Source organism: Mus musculus, chromosome 14 (assembly GCF_000001635.26).
Source record: "Mus musculus strain C57BL/6J chromosome 14, GRCm38.p6 C57BL/6J".
NCBI lineage: Eukaryota > Metazoa > Chordata > Mammalia > Rodentia > Muridae > Mus > Mus musculus.
In genome coordinates, this window is record NC_000080.6 from 26,626,832 (window position 1) to 26,637,666 (window position 10,835).

At 39.6% G+C, this 10,835-nt stretch overlaps 1 protein-coding gene across 6 annotated transcripts in view; it reads left to right on the forward strand.

The window, feature by feature from the left end:
- The window catches only part of Dennd6a (DENN/MADD domain containing 6A), a 60,465-nt gene extending 52,974 nt beyond the window's left edge, over positions 1-7,491 (forward strand). For 3 of the 6 annotated variants that reach the window (NM_001285467.1, NM_001285466.1, NM_001134465.2), the window contains 4 exons: positions 34-143; positions 488-590; positions 1,841-1,915; positions 2,597-7,491. In NM_001285467.1, coding sequence (NP_001272396.1) covers positions 34-143; positions 488-590; positions 1,841-1,915; positions 2,597-2,728 — 420 coding nt within the window. In that variant the 3' untranslated portion in view covers positions 2,729-7,491. Of the gene's footprint in view, positions 1-33; positions 144-487; positions 1,579-1,840; positions 1,916-2,596 lie in introns of those variants that run through there. The other 3 variants (XM_006518778.1, XM_006518779.1, NM_145969.4) reach the window with 2 other exon arrangements.
- The last annotated feature ends 3,344 nt before the right edge of the window (positions 7,492-10,835 follow it).

Genomic DNA, 10,835 nt, shown 5'->3' on the forward strand with positions numbered 1-10,835 from the left:
TTATTTCTAAATATATCATGCCTTGTTTTCTAGAGTCCACCCCAGTTACGGCAGTTCCTTCCAGAAGAATTTATGAAAACACTTGAAAAAACAGGGCCTCAGCTCACCTCTGGAATAAAGGGCGACTGGATTGGACTTTACCGGTTAGGCTCTTTACTTATTTTCCTCCTAGCTGTGGATCTTTACTTAAAAAAAAAAACCTAGTTGAAAACCAAGATACTCATCGTATGGGTTTCTGAACTATAAGAAAGGAAGGCAAGGCTGGTGTGGTGTTGCATGTCTGTCATCCAGACACTTGGGAGGTGGAGCAGGAGGACCCAGAGTCAGCTTCCTAGCGAGTTTGTTTTTCCCAGGCTTCAGAGCAAGCCTGGACTACTTGAGTCCCTGTTTGTTCTTGTTGTTTTGATTTGCTTTGTTCTAAGAGGGGGATTTTGAAACAAGAAATAATTCTTAACTAAACTTTGCTTTTTTAATATTTATTTTGTAGGCAGTTTCTAAAGTCTCCAAATTTTGATGGCTGGTTCAAGACCCGGCGGAAAGAAATGACTCAAAAATTGGAGGCACTTCATCTAGAAGCTCTTTGTGAAGAGGTCAGAAAAAAGTGTATTAGTACATGCAAGTGTTCAGAGTACAAAAGTATTCTTAGAGGCTTAGAGTAATACTCGGACAGCACTTTATTATATTTACGTACTTATTCTGTGTATGTGTGTGCGTGCATGCATGCTGCAGTGTGAGTATGATCTGGAGGACACATTTCAGGGCCAGGGTTCCTTTTCCCTCATGCGGGTACAAGGTCTAACCTGGGGTATCTGTCTTGTCAGTAGTGTCTTTATCCACAGAGCACTACTTTATTATACATAGTACGCACAGCTAACATTCTCCTATCCTGTCCTATGAGTCAGGGCTCTCTCAATTGTCATGTCCTGGAGGTAGGTGGGTTGTGATCTGCATTCTGCTGCACCTGTAGTTCAGTTCAGTGAGCTTGCCTCAGTCTGCACCCCCATGCTGTGAAGCCATGGTGTGTTGTAGTCTGCTTTTTGGTCTATGAGAACTAGCTGTGCACATCTCTTTCCAATTGTGTGCTCAGGGACCTCCATTAGTAGCATGAAACCACCTGCAGTGGGAGTATCATATCTGGGAAACAGGCAAATATGAAAGGGTTGAGTACACCTGGGATCAGGGCTCAGGCCAGCTGGCTTCTGGGGTGACCGCGTCACCGCCTCCAGTTGGCGCTGTGCATGGCACTGTGCATGTGGTTGGACTGCATTTCATCTTGGTCTCACAGCCTACGACACAGGACACTTGTAGAGACTGTACAGTCTAAAAAGTTGCATTTGTATTTAGCTCTAAATGCTGAGGAAGGCAGGTCACAGTGTTATCATTTCTGTCAGAAACTCCTAGTGACTGTGGCTTTTAGAAAAATGCTATGATGAAAGCAACCTCATGTAAGCCCTATAAAGATCTTATTTGAAGATATAAAATTTATATCAAGTAATATGTTCGTGTTTGGCTATCTTGATTTGTTAGCTAACTATTCCTTATAAATTACTAATATAATAAATAAAGATTAGTATTGCATTGAGGGCTGTTTATTTTTTCTGTCTTGACAAAAAGGCCACCTCAGAAAGAAGTTTTCTTATATTTTTGTTTACAGTTGTTTTGGCCGATGTTGAAATTTATCTACTTAACACTTTTTTGATTTTCATGAAAATTACCCTTGCGCTTATACTGCTGTGTGGGAGTTGTGTGCCCCGTCTTGTCCTTCCTTTCCGCTGGACTCGCTGGCTGGAACAGAGAGGCTCCGAGGCTGTACCAACTGAGAATTTTCTTACTGTTGTAGGACCTCCTTCTCTGGATCCAGAAACACACAGAAGTAGAAACAGTGGACCTTGTGTTGAAGCTGAAAAATAAGTTGGTATGTAACTAAAGAGATGAGGATAGAAAATGGACCTTTCTGGGAAAATATTTTCTCATCTGAGCTGACTCTTACTCTGTTGTGTACTACAGAAGTCGTTTTTTAAATGAGAACATTTGAGATTGGCCAGTTGATGGTAGATCTCACTAGAAATTTTGCTCATTCAAATAGATCAAATGATTCTAAATTATTTGAAAGACATTTAAACAATTTTAAAAATTATTTTATGAGTATAAATGTATGGCCTGCTCTTAGTAAGTGCACCATATGCATGCAGTGTCTGCAGAAGCCAGAAAATGGCACCCCCTCCATTGGCAGGGTGAAGCCATGTATACACTAGGACCTGAACCCAGGTTTTCCACAAGTGTAGCCAGTGCCCTTAACTGCTGAACTCTCTAGCCCCTCAAAGAGATTTAAAACAGAATCTCCTGAACTCTCTGAAACCATTGTCTTACCTAGATTTTATGGCACACACTATCCTTTGGCCTCATCTATGAGTGTATAGAATGGCCTTTATTAAGGTCTCTTTACACCCCTCCCCCACTTGATGTTCTCTACAATTTTAGTTTCTGTAAATTCTAGGCTGAGACCTAAACTTCCAAGTGATCATTCTAAAAAAAGGTGTTTATGTAGCAAAGACAATATATTCACACAGATTCACTAAAACCGTTCCTTATGTAGTTGCAGGCTGGCCGAGAGAGCTTACCTGTGAAGCCTGACACTGTGGAGAAGTTACGGACACATATAGATGCAATTATCCTGGCCTTACCAGACGACCTGCAAGGCATACTGCTCAAGACCGGCATGACATAACACTTGTCAGGTTTTCCAGCCAGAAAGGACTGTGAAGCAGGAAGCATACTGACATTCATCTAGACGCACACTGAGCAAGCTCAGGGGCACAGCACGGAAATAAGCAGCAATTGCTAGATACAGCTGGAAAGGCTGAGCGGACACACAGACATTTGTAGTGCGTTCTGTGGTGGTTCCACAATGCTGAAATACCGAAAGACATTTCCATATTTTTAATCACGTTCTAAAGTGCTCTTATGAGAGACCTATGGGGCCATCAGTGTAAGTGACTCCAAACTGCAGTGCCGGCATTGCAGATATTTTTTTAAATTGGTGCTGCTTTGCCCAATCATGTTGAACTCAGGGGAATAGAAGAATAATGTTCACACTGGCTGTCTTCTTAAGAAGGAAAAACTGAACTTTCCAACTATAGTTAGATATAACTGAGGCTTATGTAGTGCCTTCCATTGTCCTATATGTTTCACAGGGTCCAGCTGCTAATTGTAAGGCTTTTTCTTTTTTAATTATGATACATAATTTCAAAGGCATTATGTCAAGTAATCACTTGCCCAAAAGTATTTCTTGTTGCCCCTCATGTTTATTGCCTGTTGTTTTAAATTATCATGTAGGTTTTCATGTCACAACTCTCTACCATTTTCACAACTTAGGTGTGTCTCCGAGGAAGGAGGCACATGCAGTTCTGGCTATGGAAGAGCTGATTTCTCCTCTCTCTTTTACTCACTGGCCTGCATACACTAGGTAGCTTGAATGTCTTTTGAAGACATTCTCACAATGAACATCATAGTTGTTTTTTAAAAGAATATTTTTATGTCAAAGATAAGCCATTCATGTAATAATTATTTGAGAGTTTTACATTTACCTTTTAACGTTATTTGTTGGGTGACACTATTTCCCCTAGTGGATGATTTTTAGAAGACTTTTCCTGTTGTTGTTTGACATGGGACCTTTTGTGTAAATCAGCATTACACTTTTGTTTGTTTGTTTTCATTTTGTTTGTACTACCTTGCCAAAAGTAGAATGAGATAGTTTGGTTTCAGATGGGAGTGTTGCAGAAGCCACTGTTCAGATAGGCACACACAAAGCAGCACATGTGTAAATAGCTGTGACTTAAGTACCTGCCCTTCTGAGCAGCCACACGGTGGCTTCAGAAGCCATCTCTTATTCTTTTGCTGTTATTTTCAAGGGCATTCCTGATCCAAGAAGGTTTCTCTGTGTGTGTGACTGTGGTCTCATATCTAGGGTGCCCCTTCCTTACTCATGGATACAGTCTCTTGAAGCATACCACTGTCCTAGGAAGAATATGGCATTTGAATGAAATCATTTGTCTGGATTGATTGATTGAAAATTTATTTTGTGAAACAATACTGACCTTTCAGAAAAGGGGCAACTACTTTTATATGCTAAAGTACTTCATAACTTTCTGGGAAACTTTATTTAGGTAGAAATGGTCATCTTATTATTTTTCAAAAAAATGTATTTTAATAATTTCACAATTTATATACAGTTTGTGACATGAATATGAAAGTCATTAGTATTATATCAAGGATTTTTGAAATATACTTCTACAGGATATATCATTTGAAGTTTATTTTGCACACCTAAAGAAAAACATGAAATATCAATTAGCATGATAATGCTGTCTTTATGTTTACCACATATAACAGAAACTCAACACATGGTGAAAACCAAATCATATTCACCTACTTTATCTCTTAATTTCAAATTATGCATTGGAAACCCAAGGAAGACTGAATGGTTAACTTAAATTTTTATGTCAGTTTTAGAATTTCAGAATTGTCTCTTTCATTGTTTTTGTTTTTTGTTTTTTTTTTTTTTCGAGACAGGGTTTCTCTGTGTAGCCCTGGCTGTCCTGCAACTCACTCTGTAGACCAGGCTGGCCTCCAACTCAGAAATCCACCTGCCTCTGCCTCCCGAGTGCTGGGATTAAAGGCGTGTGCTACCACCGCTAGGCTCTTTCATTGTTTTTAAGGAGTTTAGTATTCAAACCCTGCGGTTTGTTTAATGTGTTATCTCCACCAGCATTAGAAGGAATCAGTGCTTAGGGTGTTCTGTAATGCCTAGTGCCTTCTCTTTACAGTGGAAAAGAGGGTTTGTGGAGGCATTTATGGTCATTACCCAAAGCTTGAATTAAAGGCCTTGGATTTTAAAAAACTTAGGTAGCTTGTGTTATGTGTCTTCTTTTTTGGTTGGTTTTGTTTTGGAGACAAGCTTTCGTGTATCCTGGACTGGCTTCACACTCCATGTGTAGCCATGGATGATCTTGAACGTCTGCTTTTCCTGCTTCTACCGCCTCAGCGTGGAGATTGCTGGCCTGTTCCACCATGCCTAGTTCAGTGCTGAGGCCTGAGCCCAAGGATCCATGCATCTAGGCTAGCACTCTGCCAACTGAGCTACGTGCCCAGCCCTAACTTGGATTTCTTATATTTGCAATACTTGGAGAAACATACATAATGAAACTTGTACATTATTAAAATATTTTATTTCTAGATAGTTTTTTTCCAAATGAAATGAAAATCCAAACCTTTTTGTGTGTATTTTATTATAAACAGGTGAAATGATGAGATCCTAGCCAGACGCCGGTGGTGTACACCTTTAATCCCAGTGCTCAGAAGGCAGAGACAGTGAAGTGAAATGAAGTGTACTGAGGTTTAAAGCGGTTTAGATGTGGTACTCATTATGGGTATTTGTGTTTGAGTTTACTTGTTTTTGAGGCAGGGTGTCTTTATGTAGCTCTCAACATTCTGAAACTCACTAATGTCTGGACTGGTTTTGAGCTCACAGAGATTCCATGTCTCTCCCTTCCTAGTGCTGTGATTAAAGGCAAGTGTCACCATGCCCAGCATAATGGATGGATGGGCACTTGTATGGGTGCACAAAAAATCAACTTTGAGTGCTGTTCCTCAGGAACCATACTTTGGTGTTTTGGTTTGTTTTTTTGAGACAGAGTTTCTCACTGACCTGGCTAGCTAAAGACTCTAAAAATTCCACACTGATGCCTACAGGAGAAAAGGTAGGTGGGTAAGACTCTTCACTGAGGCAGAGATACTTTTCTACTACTGAGGATAAGTAATGTTCAGAAGATGTAGCTTTTCAGAAGATGAGTAATGAAGTAACGTAAGAAAATGAGATTAGTGATACAGTTTACAAAGCCAAAGGGAAAGCAAGGGCAAAAATTCCACTGTTTGTACAGCAATTAGTAGACCATGTCGCCTGTAGTCTCTGAACAGTGAGTGATATATGTTACATTGAGATTAAGTTTTATTTATTTGCAATACTTGAATTTGATCAGAGAGCCTCATGCACAGTAGGCAAGTTACCACTAGGCAAAGTAAGAGGATTCAATGGAATACTGTATGTTCAGTGCAATGTCTGTCTTTGTAATCCTTCATAACCACTTATCACTGCTAGATATTAGTACTATAGAATATATCCTCTCAAATGTTTGAATGTTAAGAAATATGCAGTTCCCTTTTGGTTTTTGCTAAGTAGCCAAGTGTAGTCTTGAACTCACAATCCTCCTATCCCAGACTCCAGAGTAGTACAACTTCAGACATGTACCACTGTCCCCAGTTATTTTTTAAATGAGCTTGAAGTGTAGAAATACCTACAGCATTAAACCCAAAAGGACTATATATACAACATTTGTAAGCAAAGGGATGTCATTAAGAATGATTGGTTAGCCGGGCGTGGTGTCGCATGCCTTTAATCCTAGCACTCGGGAAGCAGAGGCAGGCGGATTTCTGAGTTGGAGGCCAGCCTGGTCTACAAAGTGAGTTCCAGGACAGCCAGGGCTATACAGAGAAACCCTGTCTCGAAAAAACCAAAAAAAAAAAAAAAAGAAGGATTGGTTAGAGATAGGTGTGTAATCCAGCAACTGAGAAGCTGAAGCAAGAGGAACTTGAGTTCAAGCTCTGGGCTATAAAGTTAGATGCTATTAGAAAGAGCCAGGTGCTGGAGAGAGAATTCAGTGGGTGAGAGGACTTGCTGTACAATCACTGGGGCCCACGTTGGTTCCTAGCATCCTTGTAAGAATTTAAAGTTACATGCACCTGTAACCCTAGAACTGTCGGAACGGGCAAGAGAACGACTGGGGCGTTCTGGGGTACCAACGTAGCTTCAGTTTTAGTGAGAGACCCTTTCTCAGGGGAGTAATGGGAAGAATGACAGGATACCTGATGTCTTTTTCTGGCCTTTAAATGTGTATGATGCACATGGCATATAAACCACAAACATACAGCACATACATAAGCTTACATATATGCAGGTAAACATACAAGACATACATAAGCTTACATATATGCAGGTAAAAAGTAGGGGGAGGGGAGATGGGCGTGAGGAATGAACTGGTGTGTTGAGAATTTGGACAATGTTACCATGTCTACCTCAAGTTGTTAGGATGAATGAGATATAGGAAATGAAGTATAGAATTGGCCTGGATAAACAGTAGCAATCCCCCCCCCCCAGGGTTCAGTTTCCTTACTTCTCAAGTAACAAGTCATTGTGCATAGTGGCTACATAATATTTATCATCAGAAGAAATAGGTTACTATCCTAATTCCATTTCCCTTACAACTTGAGCTACGTGTGTGGTTCAATCTCTCTGATCCTGAATAACCTTATCTGTATAATACATTCCAGCAGGCTAGATGTAACCTGTGGCCGCTGGCAGCTACAGTTACTATTGTTTTGTGATCAGTTGCCTACTTGATATATAGCATATTCTTAATTAAAAGTCTAAAAATATGTTTTGATATTACTTTTCCTTTTGTTTGTTTTAGGTTTTGAAGAGATGAACAGAATAATAGATCATTTTTACTTATTTATTTTAAAGATTTATTTATTTTATATATGTGAGTATATACCAGAAGAGGACATCAGATCCCATTACAGATGGTTAGGAGCTACCATGTGGTTGCTGGAAATTGAACTCAGGACCTCTGGAAGAGGAGGTCATTGCTCTTAACTACTGAGCCATTTATTCTTCTTAACTAAAGAAGATACAAAAGTTCCCCTGAGTGCTTGGGTCAGAAATCCAGCTCTAAAGCCTGGAGGTGGGGGAGAGGGATTACATAGTTTGGAGAAATTTAAAGACTAAATTTGAGATCTTTTTAGTGCTGGGGTTATAGCTCAGTTGGTAAAATGTTTTTTTTTTTTTTTTTTTTTTTTTTAACATACATGAAGCCCTGAGTTTGAGCCTACCATAGTAAGTTTGGGGCCCTTGGAATATATGAACCTCTGGGAGAGATGGGGGCAAGTAGAGACACAGGGAGAGTGGGTGGGAGAGGAGGACACTTGGAAGAGTGGCAAGTACTTTTTCCTCTTCAGTACTTTATATGTGTGTATGTATGTATGTGTGTGTGTGTGTGTGTGTGTATATATATATATATATATATATATATATATATATATAGTTTTTAAGTGTAATCTAGGATGTTTGTGTATTTCCCTATTATGACTTTTTTTTTAAAGATTTATTTATTGTTATATGTAAGTACACTGTAGCTGCCTTCAGACACACCAGAAGAGGGCATCAGATCCCATTACAGGTGGTTGTGAGCCACCATGTGGTTGCTGGGATTTGAACTCAGGACCTTAGGAAGAGCAGTCAGTGCTCTCAACCGCTGAGCCATCTCTCCAGCCCCTATTATGACTTTTTAAAAAGCTATCTGGTTTGTATCTTAGTTTTTGGTTTGGACTTTACAAAACTTAAATAAGGGCTAGAGAGAGAGCTCAGTGAATGAGCACAAGTAAATCCTAAAAAGATCAGGTGTCAGTGGTTGGCTAGAGGCTGCTAGCAAAGAGAGGTTAAGTACAAAGGAGTATGGGTAAATTGGTTTTGTGGATAACAGAAATAGAACCAGTGGTCTCATGAATAAGGATATAGCAAATTATTTTATTCAAGGCCAAGTAAAAATATAGAGTTCATATGCTACAGGGGAGCTGCTGGCTCCAGTGAGCCATGGTTACTATTTGGGGCTTTCTTTTGCAGGCCCAAGAAAAAAAGGAGTTCTTTTCTAGGCATGGTACGCAGGTGGCTTTTTGTTTTGATTCATAGGCTGATGTTATGTTTTTGTTCACTGCACATGTCCTTTCTTACATTGCATCTTGTTTTAATTATATGCATGCCCCATCATGACTAGGCATAGGGTAGTTAATAGGTGAGTTTCCCATGCAAGTTCACTCACAGGATAGTTTGGCATAGTTTAGACTAGATTGTCCCAATGCCCTTAGTTTGGTTACATGTTTGGCCACAAAAGGGGAGTTTCTAAGGGTTTCTCAGGAACTAAGCTTAATGCAGGTGAGGGTCTCAGGTTGCAAGGTACATTATTGAAAAAGCTGTGTATGTATATATAGCTCAAGCTAAGTGGGGACCTAGGTTGTCAGGCTATGTCTATGCTCACCAGCCTTAGAAACAGTTATATGGCAGAATATATGTTATTAAATTGTACACTTAAAATTGGCAAATCAGTGCATGAAGTTATATCTCAGTAAAGTGATTTTTTTTTAAAGTACAAGTAAAGCTCTTTTTTTTTTTTTGACCCTTTCAATATGGGTTTCTCCATTCCCTGCAAAGTTTTCCTTCCTTCATAGTTAATCAGGTAACTGCTAATGACTACTGAATACTATTTTAAATTCCTGTGCTGTGTCCACATGCTTGCATACAATATACACAGATATACAAATATACAAATATACACAGTGATAAACTGTATTATTGCTGGGTTCTCATAGAGTTCAGGCTTTGATAACCTTGTCTTCCTGATCCTCCACTTTCTATCTGACAAGAGCTGGGATTACAAATGTGCCTTATCACAGATGGCAGAAACGTGTGTTTTGTTTTAGAGTCAGTCTCATGTACTTGAGGCTGGCCCCTGCAGCCTGTACTCTGCAGTGGAGCATATCCTTGGTCTTCTCATCATCCTGTCACCACCTCCCATCTGTGGGGAATGAATAAACTCAAAGCTTTTATGACAAGACTTTCATTAACTGAGCTATATCCCTAAAAATCTATTTTCATATCACCTTACTGTATTTACTATTTGTCCTCCATTCCACTAAAGCTACTTTGGAGATATTTTTATTAGGATACTGTGTATAGTTCTGATTTATTTTAATTCCTCATATTATCCTAGAGTGTGGATATACCATAGTTTATAGGTCATATCCCTGTCATTATTTGCAGTATGCCAAGTTCTCTGTTTCCTTAATGCTTTCAGACAAGAGGAACGGTGGGCTCTTGCCAATAACATTAAATAGGAAGCCTTATTTCTGAACAGAAGACATCACACATTGAACCTAAGAAATAGAGAACTGCTCAAACAAAAAGTACCTTCCTAGAGAAAATACTTAAGAGCTGGTGAACACTAACTAGGAAGGGTAGGATTGTGGGCGCTACTAACGGTAAACTTTAGCAATAGTTATAAGGTGACATTCTTAGATAATTTGCTTCCCCCCTACATCGTATTTTGTAACCAGTAAAACGGTAGTAAATTCTTCATTATTATTCTGGGAATAATAGGAATGAATAGGACAGACAAGGTTCCTGTTTCAGAAACGCAGTCTTTAGTTGACCTCTCAAAAAATTAGTACTCTACTGGGTGTGGTGGTACAAGCCAAGAAACCTGGCCATTCTGGAGGGTGATGTAGGAGGATCACAAATTCGAGAGCAGTTTGTCATCTCAAAAGGAAAACTGTCCACAGTGGTAGAACGCTCTTAGCAAGCTTTGAAATCCTGGGTTCCATCCTCAGTACTGGAAGCGGATGGAAAACCGTCATAGCATTCTGATGATTCTTGGCGTCATGCCTAGGAGTTTTCCACCTTTACTCTGCCAGCAGGTCTGTTTTTAATTCTCTCTGGAGAAGCTAGAATCAGATGCTGCCCTTGTGAAGGCCAGCCACGCTTTAATTACTAATACTTTCACCCAACTGCAAAAATCAGAGACCCCTTTATCCTTAGAGGGATACTTTAGATGTCTATAAGTTTTTTTCAAAAAATGAATAAAATTAAGTCTATGCGAGTAAAGACTTTCCTTTGTTGTGCGGGTTGTCTTTGGATCTCCTATCCCTGCTTGCTGTGAGCAGCGAGC